General features: G+C 41.5%; 1 protein-coding gene across 1 annotated transcript in view; it reads right to left on the reverse strand.

Annotated features, from left to right (window-relative positions):
• TSPAN13 (tetraspanin 13) overlaps window positions 1-16664 on the reverse strand; it is a 30820-nt gene extending 14156 nt beyond the window's left edge. The window contains exon 1 of the mRNA XM_067562111.1: window positions 16313-16664. Coding sequence (XP_067418212.1) covers window positions 16313-16375 — 63 coding nt within the window. The 5' untranslated portion in view covers window positions 16376-16664. The remainder of the gene's footprint in view (window positions 1-16312) is intronic.
• Between the last annotated feature and the right edge of the window lie 819 nt (window positions 16665-17483).

Consider the following 17483-nt stretch of genomic DNA (forward strand, 5'->3'; position numbering starts at 1 on the left):
ATGTATAAGGAATCTCTTATTTAATACGTGTTTAGTCTCATCAACAGGAAATCCAAAATGCTTTTACAGTACATGTGTTATTCATGTTTCAAAGTAGCAAGCCTTAGAAATTGTTAAAGACCATTTTACTTCTAACTTTTAGAGGTGTCTTCACTGATTATTTATGAAAGATTAAGGCCATGTCTACACTTTGGAGACTGTAGTTAACATAATCCATAGCATACATGCAGCCTAGGGAGATGGAAGGGGTATTTTCATTGCTATAGGAACACTGTCTCCCTGAGCAACAGTAGCTAGGACGACTGAAGCATTCTTCTTTCTACACCAGACAGTGGTGCCCGCATAGGGTGACCAGATAGCAAGTGTGAAAAATCGGGAAGGGGGGAGGGAGAGAGAGAGAGAGTGAGTAATAGGCACCTATATAAGAAAAAAAAAAAAAAAAAAAAGTCCCAAATATCGGGACTGTCCCTATAAAACCAGGACATCTGGTCACCCTCTGCCCACAGCTGTATGCGCTTTGCTCATAGTGCATATCAATGGCAGAGGTGCCAACTGTAGGGGGCTGAGGCACCCCAAGGGGTAGCAGGGGCAGGGCCCCTTGTTTGAAAGCCTCCCCCCCAGGTGAGTGACATTGTGACCTGGCACATGGGGTCACAGAACCACTCAAGTTTGGCCCAGCAGTCCTTGGATGCAGAATTTGGCCTGATGGCCTCTTTGTTGCGATGTTTCAAGTTAAAGTGAAAGTGGTTCAGTTGTGTATACCATGTGGAATACTTCTGGGGGTGCCTCAACCCAGGGTTTAGATTGGCAGAGCTATGACACTTACAGCTATGAATTTTTCATATCCTGAATGATGTAGCATTGACCTACATTATACATTGACCTACAATGTAACATTATACATTGACCTACAATGTAACATTGACCTACATTATAAGTGTTTACCAGGAGTAAGTCTTCGATCTTCTATTTTGAAAGATCTTAGGCAAATATTTCTCATTACTGAGTTTCTTGGTGGTGAAATTCCTTATAAGAAACTAAAAATAGGCTACACTAGTATTTGTGTTGCAAAATGCACACAAGACAAGGAGTTTCAGTCTTCCAAACTTTTAATTCTTCCCAAACTGAGAATTGTCATCTTGTTCACTGTATTCAACTTACTTGAATTTTGCATATTATGGTATATAATGATGATAATCACAATAACAATAATTTCATTGCTCAACAGTAAACAGCTGTATAGAAGACAAATTAAGCAGCAAGAGCTATACAAAAAACTCTTCATATCCATTCTGTATTTAAAACAGAGTATCCATTTTTCAAGGATCTTCAGTTAAGTAATTAGTTCTATAGTTCTACAATCTGGAACTGTTAGAAAGAAAGTGATTCAACTGCTGCATATTTGCTGACATGGAACATGTTACCTAGAGAGCCAGCTAACACTATAGTAGTAATCAGGAGCATACAATTCTGATTTTCCAATCCAAAGCTGAAAACAAAGCAGCAACAATGAATGTACTTTTTGTTCAAAACCAAGAAAATAAACTTTATCCCACATATCTTTTTAATATATATTTAATTTTTAATATAGTTTATAAATCAACATTTCTTCTCTGATTTTAAAATGCAAAGATCAGCTTTCCTAGAGGAAAAACATTTTCCCACAAGTTCAAGTAGCCAAAAGTTACAGTGACAGATAAATTCCAAATCCAAGTCCCATACACACATGGCCAGTTAGAACATTTTGTCTATATACTCCAGCGTTGCAGACTTATGATTTTACTGAAGAGTCTCATGACATTTAGCGTTTTCCTTAAAGCCCCAGCTCTTAAAGGCATTGGAATACTGTATGCGAGAATCTCTGACAAACAAAATATCCAAAGTTTCAGGGTTCCTGGCTGCAAAGTAAAGTTTGAAAACATGAACCAAACTAATTCCCAAACCTTCTGGTTTTTTTCTTTTAATTAAATCGTTCATGATTTTTGAACATCTGGGTTAGCAGCACTAGAAAGATGCATCACCTTAGTTAGCACACAACCTTTAATTCTACAGTCCTTTTTGTCAGCCCCTCCAGACAGCATAGATAAACAGCAGGTTAAATGACAGAACTGCAGAATAAAGTATCTTAGATTGCTTTGCTCTCCTACCCCACCAAATTCTTACTAATATTGTTGTGGTGAATTGCTTTGACCAAAACGTGGTTAGTTTCACCTTCTCCCTCAAGAGAGCCCAGTACTTTTCAAACCAAGAATTCAGATCAGACAGCAGCAAGTTTAGATGCACAAATCAGTCTTGTGCATGTTATCTGAATATTCCACCACCACCTTAGTGTATCTAGACCTGACTTCTGACGATAATACGATGCTGTGAGTAAATGTTTTGTTGTTTCTATAAAATGTCACACTTATTTTTCATGTATGCAAACTGAAATCAACAGAAGTTGAGGGGACTTAACAGCTGACAGAAGGTACACAGTATCTCACATAATTACTCCCTGAGTTACTTATTTATTGGCAATTTGGATTCAGTTTTCACATTCTGTATAGGACAAGATTTAACAAAATAGCCTATCCAAATATACCAGTGTGCATTCAGTTTTATCACAGGCAATTTGATAAGTTATTTACTGTCAAGATGTAGAGCAGGAAGGAGCACTGATAGGCATAAGTGGTTAATAGAGGATTTAGGTTATTGGGGGAAGTGAAGTAATAATCAGGAAGTGACATAATGGGCTTGGAGCAAAATTTTGAAAAGTATGTAAGTGGCTTAGACACGGAGCCTAAGTGACTTAGACACCTTTGAAAGTTTTCACTCTAATCTGAAGGCACTTAAGTACATTCTTAGCTCTAAGTACATTCTTAGCTTAGCTGTGTGAGCAGCCTATTGAATTTAATGAGACTACTCATATGAATAGCAGTACAAACTAAAGTGCTGAGCTGTAACTCAGTGTGTGGGTGCAAACCGAAAGCCTCCTAATTGGCATTAACAATCATCTTCAAAACAGGACTACATTAAGGCAAGCTATCACACGGGGCAGTTACAGCATAGCACTGTGTTGCACACTGCTATCGACAAACCCATAATTCGAACACAGCAGTGTAGACACTGCCTAATGATACAGATAAAATGAAGTATCACACTGGATCTTATTCTTCTTTGGCTTTAGACAAAGGATTATTTTAAAGCTTTCTACCTCAATTTGTTCCCTTATCCAAATACTTGGATACTACACTGAGGGAGCCATAGTGCTTCACAATCACTAACAAATTTATTCTCAACACTCTTGCAAGGTTAGTATTATCCTTTTTACAAAAGGCAAGTGGAGGCACAGAGTGATTTTGCTAAGATCACACAGAAAATCCCGGCACTGCCAGGAATGGAACCAGATCTCCCTAGTCTAGTATCTTGCCTTAAGCAAGAGATGAACCTTCCTCTTTTCCCTGGTAAAAAGGAACAAAAGTCTGCTATTTTGACTATTTGGGTTTTTTTTTTCTTTTCCTTTTGATGCTTCTGCCATTTAGGATTGCTTATTGAAAAGAAAACTTGCTTCCTATTCTCAGAACTGCTTATGTTCTCAGTTCAGAAAGCTAAAACAGAAGCACAAAACTGAATTTTAGCATTTACACTTCAAGAAATATGGCAACATCATTCTGATTTACATGTGTGTCAGCAGACGGAAATATTTATAGGACAGCTGTCTGGATGAACATGGAACATGAACTAAAACCAAAGATTGTATGAAGGATGAAACATGAGGTCAGTGTGCAGCTACTTCCTCCTCATCTCTTCATAAACACAATACTCACTCCATTTCTTTTAAAGAGTGAATTTAAATTCCCAGCTAATAGAAATCTTTGCTTGCCTAACTAGAGGTTATAGATGTATCAATGTCTAACAGCACAGAGAGAGCGAGCACCTGGAATATGTTTTCTGTTACTCTGCATTTGATCTGAGACATATCACCATTTCATAGGCCACTGCTGTATCTTAAGGAAATTAAGGTTAAATGAATTCAGTTCTTTAGTTAGCGGTGATGGAACTCCTAACAGTCCCTCCCACCTTCTTCCTCCTGCCCAGCTAAGGGGAAAGGTCCTGCACCAGAAAGTGACTGGATTGTATTTGGAAGCAGCAGCAGCAATAATTAGGGGCAGAGAAACTGAAGGCAGTAGTCAGATGTCAAGAAGGCAGGGTGGATAAAAATCAATGATTTAAAAATATAAATAAAATCAGATTTTTATTTCAATCAGATTTTTTTTTAATCAATACTAAATTTCTCTCTCGTTTAAAAAATAACTGTTACAATTACATGTTAAACCTACACTTACAGTCTCATAAAAATGAATTAATGGTTCTGGTCTGTCCAGCCTAACTACCAGCTCTTGCTTCTTAAAAGTTCTGGACTTTCAGTTTCTGTTTCAGTTTCTCAACAGACTAAAATCATATGTGCAAAGAAAGACAGACTGGATAGGACTGTTGTTGTTCTGTGTTTATGTGGTGGTGGAGATGGTCCAAGCAAGGCAGAGGAGTTAGTTAAGACACTGTCTTAAAGACAGAGAGAGACAAAGGACAGAGGCAGAGTAGAAAGGAACAGTGGAGTCGACCGGAAAGAAAAAGGGAAGACATCATTCAGTACACACACAGCTTCCTATATTCCCCCACACTTTTGCCACAGAAAAACTGTCATGGCTTCTGAGCGTAAAGAGAGATCCTATCTGGGAATATTTTGAAGAAATTCCTTCCCTGGGTAAAGAAGGAAAATATTTCAAGTGTAAGCAGTGCAAGAAGGAGATGCAGGGCCTCGCTGCAAGAATTAAACATCATAATGAAAACTGCTTATTGGGAGAAAAGGACGTGGATGAAGATGTGGAAATGTCCGAACAACAATGTGGATCAACTGGTTAGTAACTTAAATAATTCACTTTGCAATGCATCATTCTTCAGGACTCTATGCCTTTTAGTATAAGTGTGATTTAACAAGTAAATTTCCAAGCTGTTTGCTATATTGGATGTTATTAGGAAAAAAAAAAAGTTTAGCTTAGCTAATTCTTATGGCTTCTTTAATTAGTTAACTAGATTTACAATCTATCACCCAAGTACATGGTACAGAAAGCTGCAGTAAAACTAGAGTTGCCAGTTGCCACGGGGTGTGATTTTCTTATTTTATATTATATAATACATGTCCCTTATTCTGGAACTTCTTGGCCACAGACCATAATGGTGATGCCATAAGTCTATTCCTTATTTTACTTCAGCATAACTCAGCTTTCCCAAGGGAACACCATCCTATACTTGTATTCTTAAAAAAACAGAAGTGTCAGTGGGTTCTATGGGGCTTACTCCAAAATTAAGTGCACTCTAAGTGCAGTCACTCTTAGCTTTTTTGGTAATTTGAACCAGATCTCCATCCTTGCCGAAAAAAATGTAAACAATTAACTGAATAAGAGTGAGAAGAACGACTATTCAAAATCATTTGAGTTTTGTTTCAGGATCCCATTTAAGCATAAGAGACTGACTATGACTATCTCTCTGCAACAACTTCAGAGTCATCCGTTGGTACTTTTAGCAGCAATGCTGCAACTAAACGTATTTCAGATAACAACATATCAGTGGCAAGCAAAAGATTTCAATCATCCAGTAAAACCACCACCATGGATGGGTTTGAAGTAAGGACCAGCAAATACTAACAAGATACCACAGATGAAGATTGCTCAGTTCATTTATGCCACAAATTCTCTCTCGCATTGTTAACAATAAACACTTCATTGACATGGTTGAGTCCTTACGACCAGGCTACACTCCACCTGATAGGGCAGACATTGGTGGAAGGTTGCTAGATACAGTGTATAAAAAGGAACTTGACCAGTGTGCAAGAAATACTGAGGGGAAATTTGCCAGTTTAAGCCTTGATGGGTGGAGCAATTTTACAGTGATCCAGTAATATATGCCTGTGTGACAACAGAAGATGTGGTTACATATCTTTCAGAAACGATATATCGGGAAATGCCCACACAGCCGAATAGTTAAAAGAAGTGGCAGTGAAAGCTGTAATAAACTGTGAACAAAAATTCAACTGTCACATGCGCAGTTTTGTGGCAAAGATGAGAAGATACTTAGAAGAAGAAACAGAAGGATGCTCCTTAACAACATATGGCTGCAGTGTCCACTTAATGCATCTTTTAGCCAAAGGCTTAAGTACATCTTCTCTAGGAATAAAAGAAAATGTTGAAGTTGCAAAATACTTCCTTAACCATTTTGCTTCAGCTTCACTGAAGACAGCAGGAGGATCCAAACCCAGGCCATGTCTATACTGACAGCGGCAAATCGATCTTTCTGGATCGATTGAGTGGTCAGTGTAGACCTGCTCAATCGATCAGGAAGTCTACTGAGAAAAATAAGCGCAGCACAGTGTAGACAGCGTGCAGAAGGGAAGCACAGCAGTTGACGTGAGTTACGCAAGCTACTCTGCGTAGTTTGTGTAACTCCCATCGACTGCCACTGAATCGCCAGGTGAGTGTGGACCAGGGCTAATTCTCCCTCAAGATGTTCGATGGAATTCTGTGGTTGATTGTTTTGAACTATTTATTAAGAACGAACGGGCTTATTCTCATAAAACTTTGTGATGAACACAGTGATAAAATAGATGGAAGTATCTCATCCAAAGTATCTAAGATCGGATTAAAGAGGAATGTAGAGGATATGCTCAGTATACTGAAGCCTATATCCATAGCCTGAAACAAACGTTAGAGAAATTGTTGTTGCATTGCTGATGCTCTCGAAATTTGGAAGGCACTTCAAGAGACATTGAAGAAATACCTCACCAGAAAATTAAACTGCAGACAATAAAGAAGCGAATGGATCAAGCCCTCACTCCACCTCATTTTCTTGCAAACATTCTCGACCCCAGATATAAAAGGTAGATGCCTAACTTCTGAAGAAGATACTGCCATGGCATGGGCATCTCAAAATCACTCCTCAGTTATAGCAGTCATAATAAATTTCAGGGCTGGAGCAGAACCATTTAAACAGTAGATGTTTACTGATGACGGTTTGAACAATGTCACTTCCTTGAATTGGTTGAAATCATTAGCCAGGCACCTTGGAACAGAGTTCCTTCAGTTGCTAAGCCAACTTTTCACAGCAGTAGCTTCCTCTGCAGGCACAGAGTGAATATTTTCATCGTTTGGTATTATTCACTCAAAGCTTTTAAAAAAAAAAAAAAAAAAAAAAATCGACTGGGAGTTGAAAAAGCAGGAAAACTTGTATGTCTGTTTCAGTCTATGAATAAAAATGACAGTAGGAGTGGGGAAGATGAGAGTTAGTTGTAGAAGTTTTAAGGACAGTGTATGTTTAGTGTTGTGATGACTTGTCAGACTTAATAAAATTTGAAAATTAAAAAGAGTTTAAGGACAGCCATCAGCCAGCAACTCAGGAGATGGCTGCAATTGCAAATGTGAAACATTTAAGATTTAGTTTAATAAAATATAAGTGCTATTGTGTTTGTGCGTGTGATTTAGTTCTTACCATTCCTAATATACAGCTGCTGCATCTGCAACTTGACAGGTAATGAGTATTATGTACTATTTCCTAAATTAATAAAAATCAATTTATCTAAAAAAATTACACAAAGTATACCCTCCTAGATGTTGTAAAATGCTGTATTGAGTTACAAATTAACATGTTTTAGTGATCTGATTTGCACCATTGTTTAATATGTGAAGTAGCATCAGGGGGAAACTTGATTTAAATCAATTTTCTTCTCTTGGTGATTTAAATCATGATTTACATCACCTTGATTTAAATCAATCCACCCTGCAAGCAGAGAGCTGGAGTAAAACTGAATTCATCAGGAACCCTATGCAGACCTGTGCATGGAACAGGCTGTGACTGTCATATATATACATACATACAGACAGCTGGGTGCCCATCTGAGAGAGCCATACAGGGGAGCAGCAGCAGCTGAGCAGGGAACCAGTGCAAAAGGGCCCAAATGAAAGACACTGAGTCTGGCTTGGAAACCTTCAAGTCCCTGTTGGCTTGAAACAGAGGGTATGTCTTCACTAACGGCGGCAAATTCACCACCGTCAGATCGATCTATCTGGACTGATTGAGTGGTCAGTGAAGACTTGCTCAATCAATCCGGAGGTCAATGCATTAAAACCACCCCCTCAAGTGGCATAGCACTGTGTCGATGGGAACCCATTTCCCATTGGCGCAGCACAGTGAAGACTCTGCGTAAAAGAGGAGTTATGAAGTCGACAGGGGTTATGCAAGCTACTCTGTGTAGCTTGCGTAACTCCTGTCAACTGCCACCAAATTTCTAGGTAAGTGTAGACCTGGCCAGAGATGGACTACAGAGGGCACCCCAGACACTAGGCCTGAAGAGCCCTACCTCTAGAGTGGACTGTCCCAGGGACCCATACAAGAACCATTCTTGCTCACTTTGAACTGTAATTTCTTAAGCCTCTGTACCAAAGATATCAGCACCTCCCTACTTCCTGCCAGCCCTAGCCAAATACCCTTTCCCTTCGCCATGTGTCTGAGTGGTTACTGAAACCCACCAGGGCTAGCACTCACAAGGCCTACCTGCTGAAGCACCTACAGCATGTACCTCCAAGTCACAGCACAGCTGTCACATTTCTGGCATGCTAGGAGTTTGGGGTATTGAGCAGACTCCTATCCCATTTATACAGTAGCTCACTTGTAATGCTGACTTTAGCAATGTATACTGGAGGAAATCTCTCTGTAAATTCACTGTGTGCGCACTGAAGCAGCTATAATGAAAGGGCTGGTTGGCTCAAGGGGATTGGTAATAGAAAACAGAACCTTTCACATCTAGGTCACTTGTCTAAGTAAAGGAGTGATCAAAGCCTGGTTACTGAACAGCCCTGTGAGGTGATACAGGCAATACATGTGAAAGGAGATAGGAATGCTGCAAGTCACAAAAGCCAGTTCTGCTGTTGGCATGACAGCCTAGCTCAACTCTCTACAATACTCACTAGTTCAGAGCAAATGGAGTTTGCTGCTTTTGACTGAAATAATCATCTCCTTTTTTCAGATGGATTGTAACAAAAATGCCTCTGCTGTTTAGTCCATGTTTTGTATACAGGTGTTACATTTATGTTTTGCAGTTATGAAAATACAGGCACCTACATTTTGTCTTTGTTGGTTTTGTGCTCAACTTGAGACACCTTGTGCCACATTTTCAAAACAGCTGAGGACCCAGTCCTCATGTTCTTGTCCACAGCAGGAATGGAAGGTGTGGGGTACCATAAAGGCAGCTTGAAGCCACCTTTGTGCCTCCTATATTCTGGGCCCTGTTAAGGGCCAGCATAAGGGCTGCTCTAAATTGTGCTGGTTTGTAAAAGCTGCGTAGGGACCATTATACTGGCTGAAAACAGCCAGACTACAATGCATTCCATGTCCCTCCCTCCTCTTACATTCTCTTGATTTTTTCCCCAAAATTGTGATGACAGCTATACACCAATCACTTCCTTACACTGGGGATACTTCTCAGAGACCTGTTTCCCTATACTGTCATATCAGCATAAAGGATGTGGATAGTACAGCAGAAATCTGGCCCATTGTGTCTTATGCTGGGCTCCCAAATATTGAGGCACGCAAAATTAGTGAACACTTCTGAAATTTTGGGTTTAAGTTTATTAACCAAACGACTATTTGCTTACAACTAAAGTCTGATATCAAAGCACCCAAATATTCTCATCAAATTCTGCTCAAACGTACAGTACCACACAACATTTAGAAGAATACGTAGCAGCAACAGGCAAGCAAACTGTCACAAACCTATGCCCAAGCTGCTAAACCAAAATCAAATATTTAGGTCTTGTTTGGACCACCACTTGTTTCATCCAGATGTTTGAAGATTCCTCAAGGAAGGTAATTCTGGCAGGATTGCCCATATAGCCAAAACCATGTGTTATTGGAAATGCTGCATCATTTCCATGCCAAACAGGCTACTGGTAAATCCTAATGACTCCACAATTTTTGCCACAACTCTTCATGCTTCCCCAGCTTTATATGTGGAGTCAGTGGAAACTATACCATCAGCAGTATAGTCATAGCGAGACAGAGTTTACCCCTATTGAGATTTAACTTTAAAGGAAAAAAAAAAAAACCCAGACAATGGAGGTTAGGCTGCTCAAGCAAGTAAAAAAGCTTTCTGCCACAAAGTAAAATCTGATCTCATGTTCTGGCTTCTCTATAGTGAAATACAGACACCTGCTCTGCATAAGGTATTCCCATGTGCAATAGCCAGTTAGTATGGAACCATAAATATCACCTGGCTCCATACCCAGTTGTCTGGCTCCAAACCCCATCTCTAACAATTAAATAAGAAGTGGAATTGTCATAACCCTGGTAATAGACGTATGGTAGAGCCAAGTACATTTCAAAGCATGTCATGTGAATATTAGAAATATTCCTAGGCCCTCTGTAGCCAATGCTATGTACTATCAAATGTGCACAAAGAAACTGGTGATGAGACCCATGCAATGGATCAACATGATTTAGTTTAGGTTAACAAAAATGTGTACTAAATATTTAGAAGAAGCTTCAGCATAATCATTTTGTATGGACTCAATCAGTTTGAAGTCTATCTTATAAAGCTATCTTCAAAATTACATTTGGTGGAGAAAGTGTTAGATGTGGGAAAATAGCATATCTATGAGTATCAAAGACATAAGATGAGGTAGGGCCACTCAGCACAAGCAGTTGCTGTGCAAACTTCCCCTTACAGTCTTGGCACTGCACTCCCAAAGCCCAGGCCTTTTATTTATATATTTATTAAAAACTCAGAGCTTCTTGAGTGGAGATTGCCAACCATACCAAGTAGTAGGGTCACTTAGTGGCTGCTAATCTACATCACAAGTTGAGAAATTCATTTTCATATGAACTCAAATGGAAATTTGCTCTGTTCTCCAACAGGCTATGAACTAATCAATTACCCCATAAGTCTGTCCAGTCTTGACACAAAGTTGGAGCAACCAGAGGACTACTCTAACTTATAGCTGGCTGCATATGACTTCAAGAAACCATTAAAACAGCCAGAAATTACTGGGGAATAGGTAAACCCAGTCATGCCCCTTTTTCCCCCTGGGAAAACCCACTGTGCCAAGGGTAAGGAATGGGTAGCATAGGAACTAATATGGTGGTTCTAGGGTATACCGGGATCTCCTATGCAGAGGGAATCCTTGGAGGAGGAAAAAGGGACAGATTCACTAGCTTTGCACTGGAAGATCTTTCCCATGGTGTGTCCCCACCCTATACTTGACTAATGGTTTGCTAGTAGCCATGTTTCTTGCAGTCAATAGCCAGGATGGCAAATGATTGGTTGTCTGGTCAATCTGAGAATTTTTGTCCTCACCTGAGATATTTTATGAAATATAGAGCAAATTTTACTTTCAGGTTATATTGGGAGATGGGGAAAGGAAACCACTGCTGAAAAAACAGAGAAGGCAGGTAATCTTAATCCATTAATTACACAAGTTATAGTTACCATAACCCACCAGCACAACAGGTAGTGTTACAGAAATGCAAAGCATGACAATTTCAAAGTAATACTAAAAAGTATAATACAACTTTACATAGTCTCTGTAGACAAACATGAGCTCAAGTATCAGCAAAGCACTATCTGAAGTGTAGATTTTTCTAATCAGATATTTGGTATTTTTCATTGTTTATGAACAAAGTGCAATTACAGAATGAACTCTGTCCTAGCTAAAAGTACATACCTTTAACTGGGAAAAATGATGCCACAACATCTACAGTAAATATCTATTGTAATTTAAGCAACATTTATAACAATTTGGATTTTTTTAATGTATTGAATATTGAAAGTTTCAAAAAAAATTAATTTCAAGGTTAGGTCTCTGCAGTTAATGCAGCAGCAGAAATTTCACTGTTTAGGCTACTGCTCAGATAAAACAGAACAAGTAGTTTTTGGTGGGATGGTTGTCAGCAGGCCGTTAGTTTAACTAGTCCTCGTCATGCACCTTTTCAGTTTTTGATTGTTAATTGGGACTGAAACATTCCCCTTCTGATAAACTGATTAAATAGGATATTAATTGCCAACATCTTTGCTCAACAACCGTAGTCACTTAGAGAGACACTGTCTATTTAAAGAAAATCCTGTCTGATTTATGTACTCTAATATTAGTGGAATTACCATATAAAGGTTCCCACAACTGAAAGATTAGCATTATATTTTTATATATTATACACAAACACATACTTCTACTTGACAATACTTCATGGACAGTCATTTTATCCTGTGGAATAGCAACAGGAGAAAAACACTGAAAAAAAATTTAACTGTAAAAACGTCAACAATTGTCAGGGACCTGAAACTGTTTAAGTATTTATTTTCTAACTGACTAAATTTCAAGTTGATGTTCCTTAAATACACAACAATTTTCCCATTAAGTCTTCATTCAAGAACGGCACTTAAGCAAGTCAGGTTTACTTAACTTTAAGTACGTGAGTATCCCACAGACTTCAGTGCAACTACATACATTCAATTGACTATATGTGGGCAGATTCCCTATTCCTGCACGGAATCCCAGTGTGATTAGTGAAGCTCTGCAGGGGCCCAGAGTCAGCCACATAAAACAAACTGCAGGATCAGGACTCAAGCACACTTGAAGCAGTCCTCTAACAATAGGTAGAAGTGAGTAAATTACAAGCAAAATGTAATGTAAAAAGAGGAAAGTAGTTAGGCCATTGAAGGCCTGAAACATTTTGGACATTTTGCAAGGTAACAGAACAAAAACAAAACAAAAACAAACCCTTTTCATCCATAGATTTCTCCTCTTCCGACAGTTTACAGCAATTGACTTATAGTCAACACAAGTTACTGATCTCCTTTTCACTATAGTACCTAGTAATATCACTACCGAAAGCAACTTTTAATATCCCGCTTTGTTGTTTAAAAGATTATAATTCATATTCTGTCTTATTCAAATCTCCTAATTTTCTAAAGCTACAGCAAGAACCTGAAATTCCCAGGATGAACTCCCTACAACAGTGCAATAAAAAGACAGCTTGTCTACTAAGCTATATTGTCCAATTCCAGCCAGAGAAATTGTTCAAGGGATGCCATCAACTAACTCATATGTTGGAAAGGAACTTTTTTAGCCATGTTACTCATACATTGGATTATTTGAAGGGGAACTTTTTAAAAATCCAGTTTGTTTTTATTCACACTTAGGTTGCTTTCTGCATTTCTTCCTACTTAAAAATTTAAACCAGTTTATGTCAGCTGCACTGCTGTGATTTTTAATATGGTCAGGTCAGCACCCAATGAACTAAGCAGAATCAGCATCTTGCAGGATCAGGCCCCGTAAGGACAACTTTGAGTAGAAAACAGCATTACCAATACTGTTGACACTCAAAAATCTACAGACACAAGTCTTAAGATTTGATTTGTTGCTTACAGTGGAAAACACATGCAACAGGGACAGATAATTTAAATGCTGTTTACTCAACCTTATGGTAAGGGAAAGTCCCATTTGCTTTTTTTTTTTAAATTACAATTACATTTCCAGCAGGGGTGAGATTGAGGAGGGTGAGGGGGAAGGTGGCAATGCTCTTCTTCCAAGCTCCAACCACAAAATACACCCTTCGTAGGCAAGTTATCAAAAATCACACAGTCTCACATTAAACTGTTCAGGTGTTTAAAATATGATCATGTAGTTCTCTGAACTCAGCTCCCCCTTGGTGACACTGATCTGCCCAAAGGCTCTGCTAGGCTCCTTGGGCTTGGCTACTACTTGACTGGGTGGGAGGGAGGGAGAAAGAAGAAGGAAACAAGGAGGAAAGAGGTATTATCTTCCAAACACCACCTCATGTGAGACACCAAAAATGAGATGTCACTTACAATACATCATGCAGATCTGCAATCCTCTCCCGCCCCCGTAGATGAAGAATTAAACAGTTAAAGTTGGACTGATAACATCTTTACATCAGTTTACAATCTTAATCTTAAAAAAAAAAAAAAAAAAAAAAAATGTTTCTTCACATCCATAATGGCTAATTTAACAAACACATACTTTCATGTGTTTAATTAAAGTGGAGATTCAAGAGAACTAGATGGTATCTTCAGAGAGGTGCCAGAATGCTGATTCCAATCCCTGATTTCCAGGATGACAAGGCATTTCCATACTTTAACAAACATTTGACAATGTAACAAAAAATTAAAATTCATGCTATGATAAAAATCTAAATTTTTAGGAAATCTGTGAAAGGAAAGAGTTATATCACATAGCTACACTTCTCCCTGCTTCTGCACCAGAAGGCCTTATAATAGAAATATAGTTGGAAATGTTGTCTTCTTTAAATACATGGGAAATAGCTGCTTAGTTATACTTGCGGTGGGTGGGAGATGGGGTAAAATTTGCATATACGACTTTTAAATAAAATAAAAATATTTTATACTTCCTTCCCGCTCCAAACAGCCTATATACCCTATGCAACAACTCTTTGAATTATTACTCATTTTTAAAAAAAGGAAATGACTTATGAAATTATAGGCATTTCTAAACCACTACAGTAATTGGAGGTGCTCATCCCTCTTTCCCCCCCACTCCCCACCCACTGTGTACAAGTGTCTACTGCAGTGGTTCCCAGCCTCTTTGGCTGGAAGGCCACAGATACCAGTTTTACAACCTTGAAGGGCCACTAGTCTCCACCAGCAAGTCCCCCCCACTGCAGCCAGATAGAAGGAGTTCAGCAAGGAGGCTGCCTCCTTGCTGATCTATCTCCCTGGCTGCAGCAGGGAAACCACATGTGTCCTGTAGCCCTGTGTGCTCCACCTGGGTACCTAGGCAGTGGCTCCCTTCTGCAGCCAGGGGGACAGAAGATCAGTGCTCCCCTCCCTCTGGCTCCAGCAAGGACCCCAACACCTATGGACCTAGGTGGAACGCTTTGCCATGCTCCCTGCTAAAGCCAGGGGAAGGGGCGCGCTGATCTCCCATCCCCTTGGCTGCATCAAGGAGCCTGCACCCATCTTTTAGCCCCACAGAAATGCACTACACCAGGGTCCTTGGGCAGTGGCTCCCTTCTGCATCCAGCAGGAAGGGAGCCGCTGGCCATTCTGAAAGCCCCTGCGGGCCACAGGCTGGGAACCACAGGTCTATTGAAGGAACTCGCTCATATGTGCGGCCTAGATAAAAGATTGTGCAGAGCCTAAATGACATACAAGTACAGCAGTTTTACATGTAATCATGCCAATGGGACCTATTTCAGCACTACGCAGGAAAAAAATTTAAGAAAGGAGCCTTCCTCATTCCTTGATTGGCTAAAGTGACTTTTCTAGATAAAAAAGGTACTCGCAGATTTATTCTCAACTTTAACATAATGGCATTCAGGCTTGGAGCACTCTTTCCCCACCTTCTCAGTTTGCCTTGTTTTATGACATAACGAAAAACTAAAGGTAAGACGTGACACAAGAACATGATTTAGTCGGGTAGATATTAAGGAAAGGAAATGGGGGGAGGAAAAAACAACTCTCTGGAACTTACGGTGCCCTGGTCAGCAGTTACTAAGTAAACACAATAAGCACCAGTCTCAAGGAAACTGCGGTGGATTTTGATCTGAAACAAGACACGTCCCTCCAGTCCGACAGGATGGTTTTAAAAAAACTGTAGTTAGCAACTAGCTTGATTCTACTGAACACTGGAGAGTGCGTTGATCAACAAGAAAGGCTCACATGCCAAACCCAGCTCCTCCCCTCCCCCCCGCAACCTAGAAACAGATCCTGCAAGACCTCCTAGTCTGCACCATGATCCATATACAAATCTGATGCGTGGTCAAACAAGCCTGTCTCCTATTAGACTCAAGGCTGAGTGACCGACTTCCCCTTTCAAAGAGACTGGGAGGCAAGCCTGACACCGAGACGCCAGCAGCTGCTGGCCTTTTAACCCCCTCTGCTCCGTCAGCAGGTGCTGCACAGCCAGGGGCAGCTGCTGATCGCCGGAGGCTGCTCGGGGAAGGCAGGCAGGCGGTGTGAGAGCCGTTTCGGGCGGGAGACGCTGTGCTCTTCCGCTGCTGCGGATCCAAGCTAGCTCTGGCGGTGCCTCTGGCTAGGAGACTGACAGAACCGGCGCAGCGCCCCGGCCTCTCTGTCCCGCTGCAGGTGGCGACGAGCCTGCGGCCGCCCGACACGCGAGAGAAAGGGAGACGAGCTGGGGGGTTACCACGAGCCGGAGCCGCGGCGCACGGAGCCTCCCAAGGAGCTTCCTCGGGGCTGCCCAGCAGGGCCAGGGGCTGGACCAGAGCGCGCGCGGCGCCCCCCACTCACCGTGTAGAGCAGGTTGAGGGCGCACAGGCAGTTCTTGGAGCAGGTGAAGCCGCCGCAAACCATCTCGCCAGCGCCCTTTGCAGCGGCGTGCGAACGGGGCTGCAGGCGCGCGGCGCGGGCCCACCTCTCCCTGGTCGCAGCGGGGCAGGTGGCAGGGCGCGGCGGCGGCCCAAGTCCGCTGTGCGCTGGGGATACCGACTCACGCGCCCGCCTTCCCTCCAGGAACCGCTCGCGCCGCGGAGGATGGCACCTTGGGCTGGTGGGGAGGCAGGGGAGTGGGCGGGGCCTGCGCCCGCCGCCGCACTCGCTAATTGGCTGCCCTTCGACCACAAAGGTAAAAAATATGCAAATGAGTGGCGCGCGGAGGGGCGGCAGCTGGGATCCAGGAGGGGGAGGGGCATCAGCCCAGCTGCTGCCAGGCCAGCCTCCCGGGGAGCCCAGGTGAGGGCGGTGGGAGCCCGAAAGGCAGCAGCCTAGGGGTGACGCACATGTGCCCTAGGGAGAGTGCATCTGCTCTGGTAGGTTCTCAGAGCACGGGGCGCCCTGGGGGGTTGCATTTGTGCTCTTCTGCTTTGGTAACGTCTAGTATCTGTCTGAATCCCATCCTCCCGCCCCTAGCGCATCCACTCCGCTCAGCTCTGAAAACGCAGGCGAAAGGAAGCTACAGGCCTGATTCAGCCCTTGGGGTTTTAATTTCAGAGGCCAGGGCAAGCAGGGTTGGCAAGCAGGCTGCTCACCCACAGATCTAATCTAGCGGTATACGGTGCTGGACGCTAGATAAATGGTAAGCATAAACAGCATGACATGATGTGGTGCAAGTCTCCAAGTGGTGCACGCTAATAAATGCAAAAGGGGAGGTCTGTAGGGAAACCTGGCCTTGCTTTGCAGAAGTAAAAACTGAAAGGATGGCTAAAGAATTGTAATATTTTCTTGTATGAGACTATTTCATGTCTGGGATCTAGTCTTTTAATTTCCATGTTAGATTTCTGGCTATTGTATACTCTGTTTAGCTCTGTTTTAGTTGGCCTTCTAATATATGGAAAAATTACCTAGAATTTCCTAGTTTATAAAACTTTATAGCTTCAAAATACTGTACAAAATCATTTTAAGGTCCTGATTCTGCCATCTGATGTGCTTGGGCCAGTCCCTTTACTGTCTGAGTCCAGTTGAC

The sequence above is a fragment of the Emydura macquarii genome, unplaced genomic scaffold (genome assembly GCF_026122565.2).
Source record: "Emydura macquarii macquarii isolate MOO-44397 ecotype Brisbane River unplaced genomic scaffold, CSIRO-AGI_Emac_v2 contig_2422, whole genome shotgun sequence".
Taxonomy (NCBI): domain Eukaryota; kingdom Metazoa; phylum Chordata; order Testudines; family Chelidae; genus Emydura; species Emydura macquarii.